At 48.8% G+C, this 25035-nt stretch overlaps 1 protein-coding gene across 1 annotated transcript in view; it reads right to left on the reverse strand.

The window, feature by feature from the left end:
* Window positions 1-25035, reverse strand: part of LOC142047750 (Fc receptor-like protein 5) — a 194054-nt gene that overhangs the window by 160645 nt on the left and 8374 nt on the right. Inside the window, exons 2-4 of the mRNA XM_075072410.1 lie at window positions 15675-15868; window positions 13979-14272; window positions 10729-11022 (exon numbers count right to left, since the gene is read on the reverse strand). Coding sequence (XP_074928511.1) covers window positions 10729-11022; window positions 13979-14272; window positions 15675-15868 — 782 coding nt within the window. The remainder of the gene's footprint in view (window positions 1-10728; window positions 11023-13978; window positions 14273-15674; window positions 15869-25035) is intronic.

Consider the following 25035-nt stretch of genomic DNA (forward strand, 5'->3'; position numbering starts at 1 on the left):
TACAAAACGACCATGCTGCGCTAAAGTGGCTTCATACTGCCAAGGGAAACAACAAAAAACTGCTTCGATGGAGTTTAGCTCTCCAAGATTTTGATTTTGAAATTCAACACATTTCAGGAGCTTCTAACAAAGTAGCTGATGCACTCTCCCGTGAAAGTTTCCCAGAATCAACTGGTTAAAAATTGTCCTAAAATGTGAAAAGTCTTGTAGTTTACATAATTAGTAGTATATGTAAAGGTGCATGTGTTTTATTAATCTGTTTATTCTAAAGTTCTAGGAAGAAATCACCGCCAGTGTGGTTCCACACTGTCTGAGATTTGGGGGGGGCGTGTCATAAACAGATGGTTAAGGGTTAATGTCTCTTTTACCTGTAAAGGGTTAAGAAGCTCAGTGAACCTGGCTGACACCTGACCAGAGGACCAATAGGGGACAAGATACTTTCAAATCTTGGTGGAGGGAAGTCTTTGTTTGTGTTTTTGTTTTGTTTGTTGTTCGCTCTTGGGGCTAAGAGAGGACCAGGGACATCATTCCAGGTTTTCCCAATCTTTCTGAATCAGTCTTTCATGTTTCAAAATAGTAAGTATAGCCAGGCAAAAGGGATTAGTCTTATGTTTGTTTTCTTAACTTGTAAATGTGTCTTTTTGCTGGAAGGATTTTTACCTCTGTTTGCTGTAACTTTGAATCTCAGGCTGGGGGGGGGGGGGTCCCTCTAGTCTATATGAATCTGAGTACCCTGTAAAGCATTTTCCATCCTGATTTTTACAGAGATAATTTTTACTTTTTCTTTCTTTAATTAAAAGCTTTCTTTTTAAGAACCTGATTGATTTTTCCTTGTTTTGGAATCTAAGGGATTGAGTCTAAACTCACCAGGGATTGGTGGGGGGAAAAGAAAGGGGGGAGGGTTAATTCCTCATTTGCTTAAAATCCAAGGAGTTTGGATCTGTGTAGCTTCCCAAGGCAACCCAGGGAGGGGAAAGTCTAGGGGGGAAAGGAGGCGGGATGGTTTATTTCTCCTTGTTTTAAGACCCAAGGGGTTTGGGTCTTGGGTTCCCCAGGGAAGGTTTTTGGGGGAACAGAAGTGTGGGAGACACAGACTTCTGGCTGGTGGCAGCGTACCAAATTTAAGCTAGTAATTAAGCTTAAAAGTGATCATGCAGATCCCCACTTCTTGAACTCTAAAGTTCAAAGTGGGGAAAAAACCTTGACACAGACAAACTGGAATTAGTTGTAATGGTCACTTACACCAAAAATCACATCACATTCAGGTTGCTTCCAGGTTCAAGAGACGAGTCACTTACCCCAGATCAACTTAGATCCTACACCAAAGACAACCCCTGTAGCCAATCCTGTGATAAACTATCTAAAGCTTTATTAACTTGGGTAAAAAATAAGCGTAATCAGCAGATTAAAGTAAGAAAACATTTACACGCCAATAAATTGCCATCTAAATCCGAAGAGTGACAGATTTGTAGTGATCTGTCAATTCAAAGAGTCTTTAAGGCCAGACCTAGAAGGAAGCCCCTGGGGATCTCTAGCTTCAGTTCAGAGTCTCTGGCCCCTTTGAGTTCAAAAAGCCAAAAAGATGCAATTTCTTCTCGTCAGGAATTTTTATTCCATTCCCCCAGATGTGATGAGGACGAGATGAGTTCCCATCCACGTCTCCTCTTCATGTGTGAGGGGACATAATCAACAAAGAGTTTCATCCTCTGATGTTCCACAATGGCGTGTCAGGTCTCAATGGGCAGGAAATAACCCCTCCTGTGGCAAAGTCGTATTTCAAACTTGGTCGTGTGTCTCTCCAGACTGTGTGGGTGTTTACAGTTACAGAGCAAACAAATGTCACCTTATAACACAGGATGCCGACATTATGAATGAGATTAATGTAGCCAGCCACATATAAGCGTTTTATAGAGTCTAAACATGAAAGAGATTCTTAGAAGACTCTTACCTATTTAGACCAAAATGAACATATAGGTGACCTGGTCTGATCTCCAGCTACGACGTTGTCAGTTCTTAGCTAATGCCGGCAGCCTGGCAAGAGCAGAGATCAGACTTCCCAGCATCACACAAGCCATCCTGGTTTTCTTATCTGCCAGTTTGCTTGATGCATAGAGACTCACAAGTCCACATTCCTTTGTCTAGGGCCACCATGTTTATCAAGTATCAGAGTGGTAGCTCATGCTCCAATATGTCTGTTAGTCTATAAGGTGTCCCAGGACAGTCACTTGTTTAGCAACTACATCCACAACATATTTCCAGTATAGATATGTAACTCTTTCTACACAGCCCATACATACATCATACAGTGATATTCCTGGGCAGTGGGTCACAAGTTTTTATATGATGCCTGACAAGCTGCTGGTTGGCTAAATAGTCTGACAACAGTGTGTTGGGTGTACTCTTTGCCAAGGGGCATAAAAGGGATCTTGAGATATAAAGGGTTAAGGATACAGATGCCTGAAGGAGGTGGAGCTGCAGAGAGACGTAGAGAGGGTTTCCCCTCCTTATTTAGCTGCCTTTCGGGTGTGCGTTGTCACCACCTCACTATACAGAACATGCTCAGCTTCAGCAGGGTTGGCTTTGTTTTTCGGCCGAGTTGCCTGGGCCTCCAAGGCTGGGAATGCCAAGAGGGCATAGGTGACTTCAGAGCCCTGGTGGGGGAGTAAGGAGAAAGGGTGAGAGGGAGGGGTGCACAGGCTGGTTGCACTGCTTGCAAGGATATTGGAGGACAGGATGAAAATGAGCTCAAAAAATTGGAGAATTGTCCTAAAATTTGTAGAATGAAATTGAGGGAATTACAAAGTACTCCAGTGAGGAGGGAAAACTGAAAGACAGTAGTACAAAACGGGGTATAACTGATGTGATGGGAGTATTGCAGGAAAGGTGTCCTAGTGGAGCGCAAAATCTATATGAAGCAACAGTATAATGCTGCTGCAAATGGCTATCCCATGCATAAGACATGGGAGGTAACTGTCCTGCTCTACTCAGCACTGGGGAGGTGTAGAACTGATAAAAGAAATTGTTTTTAGTGGTTCACTTTATCAATGTAACTTCTGTTCACCATTCACTACACTTGTCTATATTGTAACTTCTGTTCACTGTTTGCCATATTGTAATTCAAACCCCATTTTAAAACACACACTCCATTTTGTAAAAGCTTCCTCCAATCTTCATTTTGCAAACCCTGCTGTAATCTTATTAGTTTAGGTTAGCTGTGTGACTGAAGTATGGATGGATGATGGAATCAACCTCCAGCCCCAGCCTGTCCTGATGAAATAGAGTTCAAACACCAACGGCTCAAGATGCAGACAAGAGCCCTAACAAAGTAAGAAGTGTCCACCCTAAAAAGAAAAGGTACAATAGAAGGAAGATCAAAGCCAGGTCCCAGGCTGAAAGTCACGCCTGCAGTTGACGGGTGATCAATCACCAAACCCAGAGGCAGCCTGACACAGCAAGACCTATAGACTCTGGATTCAAACTAAGGCCTACAAAAAGGATGGGTGAGATGGGAGACTTTGGAGGGTAATATTCTGCTGCCAACATGGAAGGGCATCGGTGCAGGCCCAACAGAGACCCAGCTCATCCTTGTGGCCGGCTTTCCTGGCCAGTTAGCCGCCACAAGCTACGAACCCAAGCTGCAAAATCAAGCCATGAACTTAAGCTATCATCAGGACTGGTAACTATGCAGAACAGCTGATGGATGAGAATGTGTGTGTGTGTGTCTGTGTGTGTATAGGTATTAGGTATAATGTGTGTGTAGAAGGATTAAAATATTAGTTATTGGTCATAAATCAAATTGTTATCATAATAAATGTGGCATCTTTGTCTTGCCCCCTGAAAAGATCCTGTCTAGTTTTGTCTGTACAACAGAGGTCTGATCTGGCGCGCTGTGTCCAGGTCTGGGCATCACACTTTAAGAAAGGTGTGGATGAACTGGAAAGAGTCCAGAGAAAAGCAACAAAAATTATAAGACATTTAGAAAATACGGCCTATGCGGAAAGGGTGAAAGAATCAGGCATCTTTAGGCTAGAGATGAGAAAGCTGAGGGGGGGACATGATAACTGTCTTCTAACATGACATTCAAAAGGGGACAGTGATCAATTGCTGTCCATGCCCACTGATGGTAGGACAAGATGCAATGGGCTTAATCTGTAGCAAGGGAGATTTAGGTTGGATATTAAGAGAAAATTTCTAATGAGGTGACTCCTTGAGGTCCCTTCACAGCCCTACATTTCGGTGACTCAGGGGAGGTTTGGGGTGATGGCGAAAGGGGTGATAAATTCCCATCCCTGCCTCCTGGATGAACAAACCCTGTGCAGCATCTCTTTGTGGCTGTTCTCTGTCTGCCCCACCCCAGACAGGCAGCTCTATCTCAGGACTGCAGGAATGGTCCAGGCTGTGCAATTTTAAGGCAGTTGGACTGTGCCTGGGTTTGAAGCTTAGCCTATAAATCCATTTTGTTACCTGTTCCATATGCTCTGCACCAGGAACACTGGCTTTAGATCCCTGATTATCATGACTAAGATGCAGGTTTCTGGCACATACTCTGGGCTCAGATTCCTCGATGCTTTTCTGAGGCTTTGGAACTAAAACAGAATCAGATAAAAATGGAGATGAAGTTTGGAGCACTATGAAGAAATGATTTGCTATAATGTGCAATCTGGAGAAAGAACTTACACTCATCTTTTTACCTGTTGATTTCTGTACGTGTGTGATTCTGCAGCTTCTACCAGGGCACAGGGTGAAAACGGAGCCAACAATTTATCTCTGTTTGTTTAAGTATATATTTCCCAGCCCAGAGGCATGAAAATATTTCTATATTTGAAATTATTTTACCCCTTACTTAACCATGACCACAACTGATAATCTTCATGCTCACATCTAACCTTAGAGCTTTTGCTTAGCCACAGCCCAGTCCCTGCACCACAACTGTAACAACTGACACTAACAACCTGAGAAGACGTTTGAACATATCTCAGTGCTCTTGCCTTGGATATGGGGAAACCAAGTTTGGACTGTCTGCTGGGAGGATAAACACCTTAAAGACTGTGACATGCTCAGACACTTTGGTAATGGTGGTGATGTAAATATCTTAAAAATGAAATATGTAACCCTCAGCCCAAACTCAGCTAACTGACCCAGATTCAACTCTTACCGACAGATTAGTAGATAATGATTGTGTTTTATGTGTGTTTACATATATATTGTTAGATGTTGACAATGTAACCAAAGAGTTCCTGTCTGTTACTGTATTCAGTTAGTTCAGAGATCAAAAAGAGATGTTAATACTTAGATGAACTGTGAATGTAGTAATATCATCCTTCTTATTTCTCTTTGAAGTTTGTAGTAAACTACTCACAAATGGCTGAAGATGGTGTGACAAAATTCCTCCTCTACCTTGGTGGGTCCTGCGCTTATTGGCAGATTTGCTCACCTCAGTGATCTTCCCCACAGTCTGGGTCAACTCCTCCTGTGTTTGATCAGAGTTGGGAGGTTTGGGGGGAACCCAGGCCCACCCTCTACTCCGGGTTCCAGCCCAGGCCCGTGGATTGCAGCTGTCTAGACTGCTCCTGGAACAGCTGCATGGACAGCTACACCTCCCTGGGCTACTTGCCATGGCCTCCTCCAAACACCTTCTTTATCCTCACCACAGGACCTTCCTCCTGGTGTCTGATAACACTTGTACTCTTAGTCCTCCAGCAGCACAGCTCTCACACTTCAGCTCCTTGCGCTCTTGCTCCTCCACACGCACTTGCTCTCCTCTGGCTCCCTCGCCTGACTGGAGTGAGCTCCTTTTTAATCTCAGGTGCCTGATTAGCCTGCCTTGATTGGCTGCAGGTGTTCTAATCAGCTGTCTGTCTGAATTGTTCTAGCAGGTTCCTGATTACTCTAATGCAGCCCCTGCTTGGTTCATCAGGGAACAGAAAACTACTCACCCAGTCACCAGTATATTTGCCCTCTACCAGACTCCTGTACCCCACTGGTCTGGGTCTGTCACAATGGGTAATTACCTTATGCTAATCAATGTAGCTAATTACTGGTGATGCTTAGGAAATAAGAGGCCTACTTCAAAGGGACAATGCTTTGCCTGTTGTTCACCCAAGAACTGTATGTGGTCGAGAGGGTGCAAGAGAACTACAGGATAAAAGGAACTCTCGGGTCCTGATTGAGTTATCTCAGATCTGCTTAAGCTTCATCGGGGACATCTGAGTTGCAAGACTGAGGTCTCCATTTTCATTCTGGATCGCCTGGACATTAGACCGTAACCCATGGAACTTATTCTGAAAGGACTTTTTGCAACTCTAAAGCTCACCATCTCTACTATGAAACTGACCTAAGAGCTCTATTCGTACCTGCATGTACAATGATCTTTTAACCTATACTTTCTTTTCCTTTTTAATACATCTTAGTGAGGTTAATAAGAATTGGCTGGAAGTATGTATTTGGGTAAGATATTCATTAATTTAGTGGGTAAGTGTCCAATCCTTGGGGACTGGTAGAGCTTTTTATATGATGGACAAAATTTTCATTCTTATTTGACTTGGCTGTCTGGGTGGGAGCCAAAGGCTGGGTTGCTTTAAGGGAACAGTGTTTTCACTTCTGGGTAACCAGTCAGATATCATGGAAGCTGTTTCATTGCTAGCTTGATAAATCTAAGTATTAGAATAACTATCAGTTTGGGGGATCATCTGCCCCATTTTTCCATTTGTCCTGATTGAGCAATCTCTGTGTGGCCCTTCTGGAGCCCCAGTCACAACCAGTTCTATACTTTACCCTCTCCTTAACCCTAACCCTAACCACCAAACTAATCCCTCAGTCCCCAGCACAAAACCTGTTAATGATTTTCAACTATTTTGAATGCACTGAAAATCTGCTGATTGAAAACAAAGATTACTGCCTCCCAAAAGCCTGTTTCTTTACCTGTTTATCTATGTTACTATTGGTAGTAAATATTAATATTTTATGATTCTTTTTTGTATATACAACTCTTGTTATTCCTAGGCCTAAAAGCTCAGAATCCTTTTAGCTAAACTCTACTACCAAAGAGTGTTTTGTTTTAGACCAATGAATGTCTATAATCATAGTCGACCTATACTGAGACTGTTATCCACTCTACTTTTACCCTAACCTTTTTGACCTACCCAGATATCTAGAAAGCAACTGCTAGTAAATGAAGTGTCGTTGCAATAGACTAACTGGTGTAGTTTATAAGGGATGCTTAGAAATGCTGACTGTGGTTAATAAAATAGTAGTAGTTACCAACATTTACAGGGAATATTTGTTACAACACATGTATTGTATAATCAGTATAACTGCAAACCATTGCATAATGTATTGATTAATGTCCAAGTCATTAAGAGCTAATTGTGGTGATAGACAGTCCCAGTAGTGATAAACTAGTCACAGATGTCACTGGCTTATTACTTTAAAAAAAATCAAAACACAAGAAAGGGTTTTCTTTGTTTTAAACCAGTATATAGGGTGTGAATTAAGGGGAGTGAGTTAGAAGTGAAGTAAGCTGCCAACACTTCTCCAGGCTCAGAGAGTTTGTACATTTTCCTTCCTTTTCTCCATATAGTGCTGTATTAGGGATTGATTAATTGTCTTAAATCAAGCTTCAGCTGAGTTGGTTATTTGACCACATGTGTTATTAAAATAAAGATGTACCAAGATATTTTTACACCTCTATCTTCTTTTTAAACATGGCCTTCTCATTGAAAGATTCATATCTCATTTGCTAGGCATGTTTTAGATTTGGTTCCAATGCCCGCACCATGGCATGTTGCTTTGTGCTTGTTAATGGTTTAAAACTATTTACGCTGATCACTAAAGAATAGTTATTGGCAAGACCATATCAAGGGAGCAGATGGGCGATCACGGTGCGTCTCCCCCTTTCACTCACCTCTTTTCTTCCTCCTGCAGTAACAGATGAGAGCAGCAATGGCTCCAACCAGAAACAAGATGCCACCTGTTGTCAGCAGAACATCACGGGTATAGTGTGAGGCTGTTCACGCAGCAGAATAAAAAAAGAGCGGGAAGGGGCATGAGCACAGCGAGACATCCCTGAGAAAAGTTCTGAAACCCACAAAGGAATCAGATTTTGGTGCAAGGGCTTTCTGACAATGTTCACTGTGTCACGTTCAGTCTGTGATAGCCTCAGTCCAAAGAGGGGAAGGATGGTTCAGTGGTTATGGGGCTGGCGTTGGGTATTGGATATTGGGGTTTGATTCCCTGTTCTCCTGCAGGTCCTCTATGGGACTTATTCTCTCCTTGCCTCCATTCCCCATCTCTAAAATGGGCACCGAAGGGCTAAAACAGGGGCAGGCAAACTTTTTGGCCTGAAGGCCGCATCGGGTTTCAGAAATTGTATAGAAGGCTGGTTAGGGGAGGGGGTCGTGGCCCAGCCCCCAACCCCTATCCTCCCCCTGGGACTCCTGCTCTATCCAACCCCCCCGTTCCCTGACAGACCTCCCAGGACCCCTGGCCCATCCACCTCCTCATCCACTGACCTCCCCTGGAACCCATGCCCCCGACTGCCCCCCACCACTCCATCCAACCCCCCCTCCTTCCTGACTGTTCCCCCGGGACCCCTGCCTCATCCAACCAGCCCTTCTCCCTCTCCTCTGACCACCCCTGGAACCCCTTCCCCTGACTGCCCCCCACCACCCCATCCAACCCCTCCTTCTTCCTGACTGCCCCCCCGGGACCCCTGCCCCCATTCAATCCCTGTTCCCCACCCTCTGGCCGTCCCGACCCCTATCCACACCCCCACCCCCTGATCACCACCCCAAACTCCCCTGCCCTCTATCCAACACCCCTGCCCCCACTCCCTGCCCCCTTACCACGCAGCACAGAGACTGGGTCAGGCCCCGGCTCTGCAGCTGCGCTGCAGCTGGAGCTCACAGCCCTGCCACCAAGAGCATTGTGCCAGAGGTGGAGTGAACTGAGGCTGTAGGGAAGGGGGAACAGCAGGGGAGGGGCTGGAGGGTAGCCTCCTGGGCCAGAAGCTCAGGGGTCGGGCAGGAGGGTCCCCCGGGCTGGATGTGGTCCGCAAGCCATAGTTTGCCCACCTCTGGGCTAAATGTATTAACAACCTTATGAAGGGCTCAGATACTTAGGCCATGGAAGTGTCATAGATAGACAGGACCTGGGGGGAGAAGGGGGATTTTCATCTCTACTTTGCTTTCTATCCCCATGTGACATCTGTCACCTCATCCGACATCTCTTTCCCAGCAGAGCTCCAGGGGATGGTTCTCCTCGAATGGGAGCAACACAGGGAGTTGAATTAAGAAACTAGGGAAGTCTCACCTGTCCCGGTGACATTCACAGTGACGTTCACAGCCTGGCTCCTAGGGGAAGGGATCCACCTCCCACTCACATTCTTCGCGTACCCACAGGTGAATTCCCCGGTGGTCTCGGGACCGGCCCGTGGGATGCTGAGCACAGAGACATTCCTAGAGCTGGTGCCAGGCTCCGTGGTGCTGATCTCAGACCCCATGTCCCCGGGGATGATCTCGGCTCCATCCATGTAGAAGTGAAACCTCCACTCTCTGGCATCCCTGGAGACCATGCAAGTGATGAGCAGGGGGAATCCTTTGCTCACCACTCCGGAACGGGGATCCAGCTCCAGCATTGGCTGGGGACGGGAATCTGTGGGGAGCAGCAAAGGGAAGGGTCAGCTGGGACATGGCAGTGGGGAATATGGAGATGGTGCCCAGAATTCAATTTAGTCAGAGCTGACCTGTGCTCTCTCTCCAGAGCCTCTTGCTTCATCTCAGGATCCAGAGGGGCTCCCCACTGAAATAAGTGAGAGCTGGGCTAAGGGGTGGAGATGGCCTCCTTCAGATATTCTATGGGGCTGGGATGTGGGGGTCAGAAGACGGCTAGGGGCACCAGGCCGTTTTCTCTCACCCCTCCATTACTAATGCTCCAGCCCCTGATATTTATGGAGCCCTCCGTAGATAGGGAGGGCCCAGGGCATCAGGTGATTCCTGCCCCGTCGGGCCAGACTGTGAGAGCTGGATGCCCTGCTGAGAGTCTACCTTCCCAGGGGTAGATGTGCAAGGTGACCATGTTGGATGCCCAGGTCTGTATCTAGGCTGGTGGAGAGGGAATGGCTCTTCCCAACATGGATCTCCCGGCCAGTTCGGGGTACCCGGTACAGACAGATGCAGAACCCAGAGCCCCCTAGCTGTGCAATGCTCTAGGGATGAGTGAAGTTGCCCCTGGATGAACTCCCAGCTGAGATGCTCTATGTCCCCACCATGTTGAATTGGATCCTTCAGCTTTGTGACCCCAAGGGCAACCCAGCATGTGAGGGGAACAGGCTCACTGGGCAGGTACCAGGGAGATCAGGACTCAGGGAGAGGGACAGGTCCACAAGGACCACGCTAGCTAAGAGTCACTGCAGTGTAAGGAAGGTGGGAGCATGTTGCTCCCTTTGCGTGTGCAAGTCTCTGTCTCAGGTGTGCAATGAGGTGGTGTTGCTGCGGGGAGCTCGGGGCATGACCCAGGGATGCTGAGGGCTCCAAGGTTCAGTCCCAGGAGGCGCTGTTGACAAATGGCCCCTGGTGAGACTGTGACCCTATGGGGGTGACACATGGAAGGGGCCCTCCCAGGCTCTGCTCCAGAGTGGCTCTACAGAACCGCACCTGAGGCTCTGTCCGAGGGTGGGTGTCAGATCCCTAGAGACTCTCCCATCAAACAGCAGGAAAACCAGGGGCTCACCTGTCACTGTGATGGAGACGGAGCTGCTGTTCCTAGATGAGATCTCTCGATTGGATTCCCATCTCCAGTACGCACAGGTGTATGTCCCAGCATTTCCCTTCTGAGCTGTGAGCTCCAGCCGGGCACCTTCATTCGGGTGTTGTACTTCACTGAGGTCCTGCTGCCCTTGATGGAAGAATCTGTATCTCCAGTCCAGCTCATGCCCAGGAGCCGAGCATGTGAGGGTAACCCGCTCCCCAGGAAGATACACTGTATACACATGGTCTGGAGAGAGCGTGGGGGCCGGCGGGGGATCTAGAACAGAGGCAGAGGGGTCAGTGCAGAGGGAGAGGCCATGATGGAATGAGGAGAAGGGAGAAGGGGGCAGAGATGAGTCCTGGACAGACATGATCACAAACCAGCCTCATCTCACTGCCCAGCATCCGCCCCCACGCTGGGAAATACACCACAGCTGAAATAAGGAAGCCAGGGTGGATGTGGGGAAGGGAGGGGGGAGTTTTTTCACCCACTTCGTTTCCTCTCACTGCTCCCCTGTATCTCACTGAGCCCCAACCCTGCACTGTGCCCACATGGTTCCCAGCAGGACGCAGGGACACTGTGTGTGGGATCTGCTGGCTGGACTGGGTTGCCCAGTGCACAGCAGGGGTAAGGGATGGGTGTTTCTGTCTCAGCTATGAGCATCAGCCGGTCACTCCACTGGGACCCGGGACCTCTTCAGAGACCAAATCCCTGACTTGATAGAGGAACTTTGTATCCTATTGTTTTTTTGCTGCCAAGTGCTGAGCACCTCAGTGGAGCACCTTCCCCTTCAATACACATGGCAAAAGAGGATCCTGGCATATTGGTACCAGCAGGGGGTCAGGGTAACATGACAGTAACCAATCCCTCTCCTGATAGAAATCATGACTGAGGAATCCAGGCAGCTGCAGAGATGAGGATTCACAGTGGGTGGCCCGGATTGTGCCCAGCCAGGTCTCCAGTGGTGTGAGCTTTCCCCGAGCAGTGCCCACCTGGGACCCCAGGGCTGGAGCTACCCCACAGCAGTGCCTTCTCAGTGCCCATTCTTTGCAGTCAGGTGGGACCCTCCTGCCACCACAGAGTGTCTGAGTGGGAAGTGGCCCTGACTAGAGGCAGGGAATAAAGCTGAGATGGGGGGGGGGATGTCACCATTTGGAAATTTTCTATTAACAGGGTGCATGCCTCAGTTTCCGCTATGTGCTGCATGGCTAAAGAGGTGGTGGGAAAAAATTGTTTACTCTTTGCAGAAACCCAGGTATTGGGTGTGGCTGATGCCTAGTGGCCTGGAGCCTGGGGCCCAAGCCCATGAAGAGCTCCAGAAGACAACGCCCACTCCAATTCCTCAGGCATTTGATGCCAAGCCACTAACATCCATGGATGGCCCATCCTCTGCAGGACGACAGTGGGGTGTGTCCAGCTGGAGAACAAAGGGCTAAGGAGAAGGGTCAGGTGACAAAGTGTGACGTTATTGATATAATCTGGGACCATATAGAACATGGTTGCAACCAAGGCCCTCGAGTGGCACCAAATCTTATGCAAAGGGGGTCATATAAGGTATCTAAGACCAGGTTATGGGTTGCTGGTTATGATTATGATGTCTATATGTATGTATCATTTTATAGTTGAAGTTATAAGTATTGGCTCTGTACTATCGGTATTTCAAATTTGTGCTGTGTTTCTGGTGGTGTTAGCTCTGCCTAGCCTGCTTGATGGCCCATTAAGGACCATCAGCTACACAATTGACCCATGGAGAGGAGGCAGATATGCCTTGTAACTCAGCAAAGTATGCAGGGACTTGCCCATGTGACTCCAGACTCCATTTGGCTGTAAAGCCTATAAAAGGCTGACGCCTCATCTCCATCTTGTTTTCAATCCTGCTTCTTACCTCTGGAGGGACTTTGCTATGAACTGAAGCTCTGCACAAAGGACTGAATGACTCATCCCAGTGCGGGATGTACTCCAGAGACTGGATTTGAACCTGCAGTTTGTTCCATCACTGCTACAAGCCTGAACTAAGAACTTTGCCATTACTATGGAATTGATTCCATTTCACCAATTCTAGCTCTCATCTCTACCTTTTTCCCTTTAGGAATAAACCTTTAGATTTTAGATTCTAAAGGATTGGCACCAGCGCGATTTGTGGGTAAGATCTGATGTGTATATTGACCTGGGTCTGGGGCTTGGTCCTTTGGGATCAAGAGAACCGTTTTCTTTTATTGAGGTGTTGGTTTTCATAACCATTCATCCCCAGGACAAGTGGCACTGGTGGTGATACTGGGCGACTGGAGTGTCTAAGGGAATTGCTTGTGACTTGTGGTTAGCCAGTGGGGTAAAATTGAAGTCTTCTTTGTCTGGTTGCTTTGGTTTGCCTTAGAGGTGGAAAAACCCCAGCCTTGGGCTGTGACTGCCCTGTTTGAGCAATTGGTCCTGATTTGGCACTCTCAGCTGGGTCCCACCAGAACCACATCATCACACAAAGTTGCCCTGGTAACAAGAACAAAGGATCGAGGAGTGACCAGGTGGGGTTGCTCAGTGTGGGCTGCTGGCAGCAGAAGATCCTCAGGGACTGGGACTACAGAGGGACCAGAGGACTCTGGGTTGACCCAGATGGACTTTGCTGTAACTTCCTGTTCTCGACAGTAACTAAGGATGTTCTAGGCTGGTTCCAAAATAGCCAATAAACCTGCTGCTGTTACCGCGCTAGCTGAGAGTCACTGCAGCGTAAGGAAGGTGGGGGCATGTTGCTCCCTTTGTGTGTGCAAGTCTCTGTCACAGGTGTGCAATGAGGTGGTGTCGCTGCGGGGAGCTCGGGGCGTGACCCAGGGGTGCTGAGGGCTCCAAGGTTCAGTCCTCGGAGGCGCTGCTGACAAATGGCCCCTGGTGAGACTGTGACCCTACGGGGGTGACACATGGAAGGGGCCTGTTGTGTATTTTGTTGTCATGATTTTTGTTCCCATGGCAACTGAGTTAGATTATTAGGGGATAGCCTAGCCTGCTTCGACCGGTTAGGTGATCTCTCTGTGTGTGTAAATAAATGATGGTTTTGTTAGCTGTCTGCTGTCTGGCCTCAAGTGATTTCTTCCTAAACCCGCTGTCCCCAAAGATGTAACAGGGCCCTCCCAGGCTCTGTTCCAGAGTGGCTCTAGAGAACAGCACCTGAGGCTCTGTCCCAGGGTGGGTGTCAGATCCCTAGAGACTCTCCCATCAAACAGCAGGAAAACCAGGGGCTCACCTGTCACTGTGATGGAGACGGAGCTGCTGTTCCTAGATGAGATCTCTCGATTGGATTCCCATCTCCAGTACACACAGGTGTATGTCCCAGCATTTCCCTTCTGAGCTGTGAGCTCCAGCCGGGCGCCTTCATTCGGGTGTTGTACTTCGCTGGGGTCCTGCTGCCCTTGATAGAAGAATTTGTATCCCGAAGCCAGCTTATCTCTAGGAGCCGTGCACTTGAGGGTAACCCGCTCCCCTGGGAGATACACTGTGTAATCAGGGTCCCGAGAGAGCTTAGGGGCCGGCGGGGGATCTAGAACAGAGGCAGAGGGGTCAGTGCAGAGGGAGAGGCCACGAAGGGAGAAGGGGGAAGAGATGAGTCCTGGAGAGACATGATCACAAACCAGCATCATCTCACTGCCCAGCTCCCACCCTCACATTGGGAAATACACCACGGGGAAATAAACCAGGGCCAGTCTCTCTCTCTCTCTCTCTCTCTCCCCCTGGGTTCTTTCCATAGATCTCAAGGCCAGAAGGGACCATTGTGATCATGGAGTCTGACCCCCTGTGTCACCCAGGCCCTAGGACTTCCCAGAATTGATTCCTCTGTGACCTAGAGAAGATCTCTGAGAAAAACATTCAGGGTTGATTCAGAAATCGCCAGCGCTGGAGAATCCATCACGACCCCTGGGGGATTGTCCCAGTGGTGAATCCCCTCGCTGTTAAAATCTGCACCTTATTGCCAATCTGAATTTGTCTTGCTTCAGCTTTCAGCCTTTGGGTTGTGTTTGATCTTTGTCTGTTCAATTGAAGAGCCGTCAATTATCAAATTTCTCTTCCCCAGGTAGGAACCTTCTTGTTGTTACACTAAACAGCTCAAGCTCCTGGAGTCTCTCACTCTTAGGCAGGTTTTGCAACAGTTTAATGAGAACCGTAACCCTGCCCTGCCCCCTCTCCAATTTATCACCATCCTTGAACAGTGAAGACCAGAACTGGACACAGGATTCCAGCTGCGGTTGCCTGAGGGCCAAATCCAGGGTTAAGATGGCTCCTCTCACCCTGGCATCTTTGTATGTCATGGACATCCATGCATGTGCCATCACCCTGCCCCTGAGAGCCAGGAGGAGGAATTATCCCCATTCAAATGGGGGAAACTGAGGCACACATCCAAACCATGCGTCCAATCTGCCCCGCTGGGGTTTCTGGGTTGCCGATTCCTGTGGTGTCTGGGCAGGTAACTAGCTCCTGGCTGCTCCAGGAAATAAACCCTGGTGTAGATTTTGCCAGGGAGAAGTGGGTGAGGAGCAGGGATGGGGAGCGTCTTTGATGGTCCTTGTACTGCCACCAAGAGCTCTACGTTCTTTCTCCAGATGTAATTTGGCAGAAGGTGGAAAGCTGAGGCTGGGAGGATATTTGATGCAACCCTGACTGTCCCATTCCCATCGGCCTCGTCACCCCATGCTCACCATCTGGGGATGTTGGGGAAGGGAGCTCAGCTGGAGGTGGGGGATGGAATTTGGGGGACTGGCATTCAGCAGAAAGCCGTGTGTGTGTGTGCGCGCGCGCACGCACGCACTTCTTGCTGCAGGGAATGAGTCCTGCTCTGTGTGTGCAACATTCCTCACATCAGCCACAAATCCTGCATTCTGCAAAGGAAATGGGGTGTCTCCGAAATGCAGATACTCCAAGGGAAGCCGAGACAGCCCAGAGCTCACCTGTTACAGAGATATAGACAGCAGGACTCTCCACAGATTTCATCCTGCGATCTGATGGCTCTACCCAGTAGGCACAAGTGTATGATCTGGTGTCTATCGGTGTTACATAGCTCAGGGTGTGCGTGTCACTGTTACCGTAGGAGATAATCTCTCCAGCAGCTCTGGAGAACTGGAATCCTGTAACTATGTGATCACTGGTAGGAGCCGACAGGAGCGGCATCAGGGTGTTTGGCGCAGGACCGGCTCTAGCCGTTTCGCCGCCCCAAGCACGGGAGGCGCTCTGCAGCTCACCAGTCCCGCGGCTCCAGTGGACTTCCTGCAGGCTTCCCTGTGGATGCTCCACCGGAGCCGCGGGACCAGCGGACCCTCCGCAGGCACGCCTGTGGGAGGTCCACTGGAGCAGCCTGCCAGCCTCCCGGCAAAATGCTGCCCCCCAAAATCCTGGCACCCTAGGCGGTCACCTAAATGGAAGCGCCGGCCCTGGGAGCCAAACACGTGAGCTGAACAGACTCCCCAGTGAGGTACAGCTGGCGCAAGGGGCTCAGGGAGAGGGTGGGGGGCACCGGGGTGTCTGGAAAAGACAACAGGTGAGATTTCACTGCAGGAGAAGGGGCTCAGAGAGTTGGGAGGAGGATATGCCAGGGAGAAAGTTGTTACTGGCTAACTGGAGCGAAGGAGGGATACCCACAGGAGGAATAGTTGCCCCCAGCAATTCCACTGCACCCAAGTTGGACCCTGGACCCCAATCTGGCATCACACCACACCCCAATATTCCATTGCACCCCGACATAGCACCACCCTGCACCCCAGGATCTTACTGCAACCCAATAGGAGAGGAGGTTGCAGCCCTCGATACCTCCACACTTTACCCCAGCGCAGCATTGATCTGCAACCCAATGTACCGTGTGACTTGTGTGTAATGTAGGAGATCAGGTAGGTAGGACCCAGAGCTAAACACGAAGAGAAAGAGGCCTCACTCAGCACTGCTATTGAGAGAGGGTCACTCCACATGGATATGGCCCCTGCTGGAACCTGATTCACTGTGTAGTCACAGGAGTAGGGCCCCAACTCAGCCTTGATTTTGACCTCGTCCCGGTTATTGGGGTTGGAGATTTCACCCAAGGGCCGGTAGAACCTGTATTTCATCCCTCGGACAGGCCCCGGGAACTGAGCAGATGAGGGTGAGCAGCTCCCCTGGGAGATACACAGTGTGTGTGGGGTGCAGAGAGCACATGGGGGGTTGGCAGGGAGTCTGGAATAGAGATAGTGGGGAGACCCCAGGCAGTGAGGGGAAGAGCAGATGGGGGAAGGAGGCACCAACACAGGGCTTCAACCCAGCCCGACCTTCCTGCCTCCTGCCCCGTGACTGTGAATTAACCCATGGCAGATATACCGTGGGGGAGCTCTGCAGTAAACCAGTGAGAACAGCGCCCCCTCCTGTCATAAACAGATAGGAGTTAATAGCACAGAAGTACTTCATATCTCTTTTGCCTGTAAAGGGTTAACAAGATCAGTGAGCCTGGCTGTCACCTGACCAGAGAACCAATCAGGAGCAGGAAACTTTCAAATCTTGAGGGAGGGAAGTTTCTGTGTGTGCTGTTAGTTTTTGGTAGTTGTTCACTCTGGGGGCTCAGAGGGACCAGACGTCTGAGCAACCAGGTTTCTCTCCCCAATCTCCCTGATACAGGTTCTATCAGTTCAGAACAGTGGGAATAGGTAGAATGGCAGAGTTAGGTTATGTTTTGTTTTCTTATTTGGCAAATGTGATTTGGCTGGAAAGGAGTTTAATTTGTGTATTTGGCTGGAGGAGTTCAAATTTGTATTTTGCTGAAGGATTTGCATTTGTACTTGAAATACTTAAGGCTGGGAGGCTATTCAGTTTCTATAGCTAAAAAACCCTTGTTATCTATTCACCTTAAATTTACCAAGATATTTTTACTGTTTTTTTTCTCTCTTTAATTAAAAGTTTTCTTGTTTAAGAACCGTGATTGTTTTTTTATTACTGGTGTGAGACCCCAGGGGAGGGGTTGGATTCACCAGGAATTGGTGGGGGAGAAAGTTGAGGGAAGGGAGAGAGAAAGGCTATTTTCTCTGTTCAGGATTACTGTCTCTCTCAGGAACGAGTCTGGGAGGGGGAGAGAGAAGGAGGGAGGAAGGTGAATTTTCCTCTCTGTTTTGTGATTCAAGGAGTTTTGAATCACACAGTCGAGTTTTCCAGGGTAACCCCGGGAGGGGAAGCCTGGGAGAGGCAATGGTGGGGGAAAGGGTTTACTTTCCTTGTGTTGAGATCCAGAGGATCTGGGTCTTGGGGTTCCCCGGGCAAGGTTTTGGGGGGACCAGAGTGTACCAGGCACTGGAATTCCTGGCTGGTGGCAGCGCTACAGGTTCTAACCTGGTAACTGAGCTTAGAGGAATTCATGCTGGTACCACATCTTTTGGACGCTAAGGTTCAGAGTAGAGGATTATACCATGACATCTCCCCAGTACCTGCTGAGCCCAGCACAGCATGTCTGGATCGTCTCCCAGTGCCTGAGCCCTACACCCACCCACTCATTCCCATCAGGGTATTCACCCCACATTCTCCATCTGGGGTACCAAAGTGCAAGAGGGGGGAGAACCCATCAGCTGACCTTCAGACCTGCCTAGCAGTAGCTAGAAGGCATAAAAGAGAAATGAGGAAGCTGAGGCGGATGTGGGGACGGGAGGAGGGAGTTTTTCCACCCTTCACGTTTCCTCTGGGGTCTCTGCAGAACCTGCTTTTAATGTCCTGCTGGGTGGTGCTGGGTCTGTGCCCCTGGCCATGAGTCCTGTGTGGGAACCCAGGATGGGGCAGAGAGCTCCCACCTCCACACAGCCCCATCCCGATGGGCCCCTGCCCGGAGGGGACTCAGTGTAACTGAGAGGTGGGTGCTCAGTCTCCATGGCCCATCCAGCCCTCACTCTCTCTGCTGAGGCTGCCAGAGAGGGGCTGGGTAGCACCGATGGGGATGGGGGCATCTTCTCCCCTTAGGCCTGGGCTAAGACCCACCAAAGGGACCCCCAGGGAGGCACAAGCTGAGGTCGCTTTTCTGCCTCCATGGATGTGGGTCTGGACTGGAGCTGCTCGTGCTGAGGAAGGTTCCACGGAGATGTCTGTGAATGCGGCAGCCTGACCCACCCAGGGAATGACACTGGGGCACCCAGGAATCCCCTTTCCTTTGAATTCCTAACATCACAGGGTGGGAGGAGGGGAATCTCCACCCCCTCACTGCCTGAGACATCCTCACCCCTACTGCGAGCATCTCAGCAAGGACAGGAGACATCGTTACCTGCGGGGAACATCTCCCTGGGGAGCATCTGGAGAGGCTGTAAGAGAGGAGAGTGGCTGAGAGCTCTGGGAAGGGGTGGGAGTAGGAGGATGGAGGGATGTGGGTTGGGGTAATCACTGAACAGACACACAGCGGGATTGGGGCCGAGGGACGTCACTTACCCAGCAAAGGCAGAAGGAGAGTTAGTGCCATGGTTTCTCAGCTCAGTCACTAGACTCGTCTGGGTGCAAGGATGCGGATGAGTCCGTCCCATCTGACGGAGGTAGAGGAAGTCACAGCCTCAGGCATGGTCACTGCTCAGCTCAGGGACTGGAGAGACACCAGTGCCTGGTGCATAGGGCATGCGTAGGGGAGGTGGCCATTTATCAGGGCTGACAATTGGTGAGGGGGTGGGGCAGCAGCTCCATGCTACTGACACCTCCAGCGGTGAGCCAGGGATTCAGCTAGTGCAAAGGAGCCTCAGATGAGTTTCACTGGCTCACACCCACTGAGATCTGGCCTTAGTGATTCCCATGGAGCTCCGGCCCATTGACCCCAGCTGAGATCTGGCCCCATTCACTCAGTGCAGCTATGGCCCATTGACATCCACTGGGGATCTCGCTTATTCATAGCGAAGACTCAGAAACCAGCCCCCTTGTCATACTGTGGCCTTGGGGTATGTTTTAAACTAACATTTGGAGGTGCTGCTGCGGCACGGGGAGCTTAGCACACATGAGGAGTTACAGGTTGGGGAGGGTTTCCAGTCCCCAATCCCTGACCCCATGTGATGGGAATTGACTCAGCACTAGCATTGAGAGGGGTAACTGGAGCTAGAAGGTGGGCCTGGTGCAGTTGGAGATGGAGTCCAGCTGAGGAAGGGCTGAGAAGTGAGCAGGAATGGTGGCCAGGATTCCTAGACACAAGGAGGAGAAGCACCGCTGAGGTTGGGAGCGAAAGTTCTAGGAAGCGTCGGTCTCTGCAAGAGCCGTCTGAGCCTGGGGAGGGGTAAAGGGGGTGCAGGGGCAGGGGGAGCCTGGGGAGAGAAGGACAATTATGTTTATCTGAGTTTAGTTTACTGGACTCTTTATTTATCCCCACGGGGGAGAGTCTTTAAAGTGACTCGGCTGGAGGGCCCCATCCTGGAAGGAGAAATCACCCCAGGGCTTGAGCTGTGCCCCATCCCTGGCACAGCTGCATTTGGGTGGGTGCTGGAGCACTCATAGACCCCTCTGCCACTATTGTAGTTAGCCAGCCTTCCCCAGCAGTCTCCTGCGATCCCTTCTGCCTAGTGTACCTCCAGGGGAGGGGTTCCCCTCAGGTGTGTGGCTCCCTGGCATGAACTGATGTTGGGGCACAGATCTTTCTATCCAAAAAACCTGCAGCTCCCCAACATAGTCCCAAACGCAGGAGTCCGGCTGGAGCTCATGGCGGAGAAGCGAAATATTGGGTCATGAACCTGGAGATGGGAATCCAATGGAGAGATCCTAACTAGAGACAGTGGCCCCACCTCCATCACAGTGACAGGAGAGCCCCTGCTTTTCTGCAGTTTGATAGGAGAGTTGCTGGGAATCTGAAGTGCACCTGAACATCCCAGTTTCTCCCCCTGTTTCTAGTCAGTGCCAGTCCCTGAATCTCAGATACTCTGTGGTGGGCTTGGGGGCTCCATCCCACCAGCAAAAACTGAGCATCCACTAGGCACTGCTGTGGGGAAGCTCACAGTGCTGGTATCATAAGAACATAAGAATGGCCCTACTGGGTCAGACCAAAGATCCATCTACCCCAGTAGCTTGTCTTCCAACAGTGACCAATGCCAGGTGCCCCAGAGAAAATGAACAGAACATGTAATCATCAAGTGATCCATCCCCTGTCACTTATTCCCAGCTTCTGGCAAACAGACATGAGGGGCACCATCCCTGCCCATCCTGGCTAATAGACATTGATGGACCTATCCTCCATGAATTTTTTGAACCCTGTTATAGCCTTGGCCTTCACAATATCCTCTGGCGAGGAGTTCCACAGGTTGACTGTGTGTTATGTGAAGAAATACTTCCTTTTGTTTGCTTTAAATCTGCTGCCTATTCATTTTATTTGGTGACTTCTAGTTCTTATGTTATGAGAAGTAGTAAACAACACTTCCTTATCTGCTTTCTCTACACCAATCACGATTTTATATCCTGGCTAGGCAGTGCTGTGGGTAAGCTCATAGCACTGGTGTCCCAGATGGGCAGTGCTGTAGGGAAGTTCACAGGGCTGGAGTTCCACAGACTGACTTTAAAACCAGGCAGAGTTCTCCCTCTCCTCCTGGTTTGGTCCATTTGTGTTCTTGGTTGGCTTGGTCCCTTCACCATAGATACAAATGTACTTCTCTGGTCATATGCTTGGACTCAAGCTGCCGTGCCCTGTGGGGTGCCAGAGCACCATGAGTCTGTGCCTCTGGGCAATCTGTGAAAACAGGGCTGACACTTTGCAGTGGGTTAGGGGTGGTCCTCCCGCTCTGGGTCGGTGGAAGCCACTCCACCTCACTGTGTCAGTGGGCACCGCCCACAGCCAGGGAGTTAGCAGGGTTTGGTGTGGGACTCGGGTGGAGAGGGCTCAAAGTCTTCAGCAGGTCCAAGGTTCTGGGCAGGCAGGATACAAGTAGCAAAGGCTCAGGGCTCAGGCCCTTGGGCAGGGGCTCAGCATCAAATAGTCTAGTGAAGGGTTTCTCAAACAGGGGTCACCGCTTGTGTAGGGAAAGCCCCTGGTGGGCTGGACCGATGTGTTTACCTGCCCCATCTGCAGGTCCGGCGATCGCGGCTCCCTCTGGCCGGAGATCGCTGCTCTGAGTAAGTCCCTCGGCCTGTGCCGCTTCCAGCAGCTCCCACTGGCCCAGAGCAGCAAACCGTGGCCAGTGGGAGCTGCGATTGCCGGACCTGCGGACGGGGCAGGTAAACACACCGGCCCGGCCCACCAGGGGCTTTCCCTGCACAAGTGGCGACCCTTGTTTGAGAAATCCTCGTTTAGCCCTAAGGTGGGGAGGCATCAAGCATCCTAAAATCTCAGCCCTCAGGTCAGGGTGGATTTGATTTAAATCACTAGTTAGGAAGACTCAATTTAATCAGGGATCTCTACATAAAAATGCATTCTTGCTGGTTGTTATAATCTTAATACGTATTCTTCACATCTCAGAGATAGATGTAGGTTTCATTTTTAGAAAGGACACACTATACATTTTTAAACGGTGATTTATTTTGAAAACTTTTCAGATGAGTTTTGCAGCTATATCAGAAAATGAATGATTGTTTGGTTATTTCATTTACCAAAGGAACATCACCAAACAGACATTTAAACTTTTTTTATTTAACTAAAACAACAACCACTTTATGTATTCTGGATGTTTTTCTTAAACAGCAAACCTATTTTAGCAAAACAAGCATATGAATTTTTGAATGCACTGTGATAGACCCAGCCCAGTTGGGTACAGCAGAATAGCAGAAGGCAGATATACTGGCCACTGGATTAACAGTTTTCTGTGGCTATCTTTTAGATAGACTGTTATTCATATTTTCTTTATAAGCAAGAGCTGTACTGATCTCTAATGCAGTATTATGTTTTGTATTTCTTTTTTTTATTATAAAGTTTCTTTTGGGGTGTGAACTTGTGGAGTTTCTTTTCCTGTGAGGCAAAGGATAGAAATTTCTGTACAGGTATCTGTCTCCCTCACGGGAAGACAGGGATGAGGGAGGGAGCCTTACATCTTGTGTTGATTTCGCTATTGTCCCCAAGGCGGGAACAGGCTACGGGGAAGAGAGAAAGATCCACTCTGTTCTTTTGTGTGTGAGGTTTTTCTCTACGTTACTGCTACGAAAAGACAAGGGGGGGTGAACCTCCTGGTGTGTTAGCTGTACTAGGTTTGAATACATTAGCCTCAGGAGGTGAATTATAGCTTCTTCTTGGTTTTGCATATCACGGAGTTAAGTATAGCATCGCCCAGGCTCACCCAGGAAAAGGGGCGGGGAGCTGGGGGGTGAGATAGGAAGACCAGCGGGTCATGGGTCTTGGGGGGTTTCTCCAGGGAACAGTCTGGGGGGGACGAGAGCGAGGCAGGCGCTATATTCCTGTCTCGGTGCAGCGAGATAAGATCCAAGCTGGGTATAAGCTTGGACAGCGGGAGGTTCACAGTAAACACTCAGATGGTTAACTCTAAGTTCCAGATTTGAAGACAAACTTTACCACAAGCTACTTGCAAGTGGTTGTTGAATTGCAAATCTTTCCTTAACATTAGCTTTATTTCTGGAACACTGAAGTCTTTGGCTAGGAGGTGCATCAAATAAGCACTGATTTCTTACGGGACTGGAAGGGACCTCGAGAGGTCACAAGTCCATTTTCCCCTAGCCCTCATGGCAGGACCAATACTGCTAGACCATCCCTGATAGACAAATTTATCTAAACTTTACTCTTAATATCTTCAGAGATGGAGATTCCACAACCTCCTAGGCAATTTATTCCAGTGTTTAACTACCTGACAGTTAGGGAACTTTTTCCAATGTCCAACCTAAACTCCTTGCTGCAGTTTAAGCCCATTTGCTTCTTCTTTCTATTCATTAGAGGTAGGTGAACAAGTTTTCTCCCTCTCCTTGATGACACCTATTTAGATCCTGAAACTGCTATCTGTCTCCCTCAGTCTTTCTCTTTTCCAAATTAAAAACCCATTTCTTTCAGCCTTTTCTTATAGGTCATGTTCTCAAGACCTTTACATGCATTCTTGTTTTTTTATTGTCTTCTTCTCTGGATCTCCTCAATTTCTTCCACATCTTTCTGAAATGCAGTGCCCTGAACGGGCACAATACTCCAAGCTGAGGCCTAACCATGCAGCGTAGAGCGGGAAGAATGAACTTCTCATGTCATTCCTCACACACACTGTCAATGCATCCAGAATCATGGTTAGCTAATATATTATAGCAAAAAGAATTCAATACTGTTGATCATAATTTAGCTGATGATCCACTATAAACCCTTAGATACCTTCTTGCTGTTACTCCTTCCTAAGAGTCATCTCCCATCATAGTATGTGATGAACTGATATGTCATATCCATAAGTGAGAAGCCAACATATTGAATTTGTCTATATAAACTTCATCCGTTTACCTCAGACCATTTCTCCAATTTGTCCAGCCATTTTGATTATGACCCTGTCCTCCAGAGCAGTTGCAATCCCTCCCAGTTTGGATATCATCCGCAAAACTTAATAAGCGCCATACATTTCTATGGTATTATCTAAGTTGCAAGAGTCTTTGTGGCCCTTATAGACTAACAGACATTTTGAACATGAGCTTTCGTGGGTGAATACCCACTTCTGTGCGGTGCATGTCACCCTGAAAGCTCTGATGCTCAAACGTTCTGTTAGTCTATTAAGGTTGCCACAAGCTCTTTGGTTTGCTTTTACAGATCAGACTAACACAGCTACCCTCTTGATACTTATATATCTAAGTCTGTTGATGGAGATATTGACAACTGGACCCAAAACAGACCTTGCGGACCCACTTGTCATCCTTTCCAGCAGGGATATAGGACCATTAATAACTACTCTCTGGTACGTTATCCAGCCATTATGCACACCTTATTGTAGCCCATCTAGTTTAATTTGCCTAGTTTGCCAATAAGAATATTCATGCAAGACTGCATCCAAATGCCTTACTAAGGTCTAGAAGTATATACCACATCTCGCTTCTCCCTTATCCACAAGGCTTGATTATCCTATCAAAGAAAGCTATCAGATTGGTTTGACTGATTTGTTCTTTCAAATCATGTGGCTATTCCCTATAACCTTACCACCTTCCAGTGGTTTGCTAGATGATTCCTTAATTACTTGCCCATTTATTCCCTGGCACAGAAGTTAAATCTAACTGGTCTGTTAGTTTCCTGGTGTGTTTTTTATTTCTCTTTTTATAGATCGGGCACTATATTTGCCCTTTTCCAGTCTTCTGGTAATCTTGTCTCCGTCTCATGATTATTCAAAAGATTAGCAGGAGCTCGATAGTCTGGCTCTTAGAGACTATCCTGCATATTATGGGTTCTAGGTGGATTTCATCTCT

Source organism: Chelonoidis abingdonii, chromosome 14 (assembly GCF_003597395.2).
Source record: "Chelonoidis abingdonii isolate Lonesome George chromosome 14, CheloAbing_2.0, whole genome shotgun sequence".
In the NCBI taxonomy this organism is placed as follows: domain Eukaryota; kingdom Metazoa; phylum Chordata; order Testudines; family Testudinidae; genus Chelonoidis; species Chelonoidis abingdonii.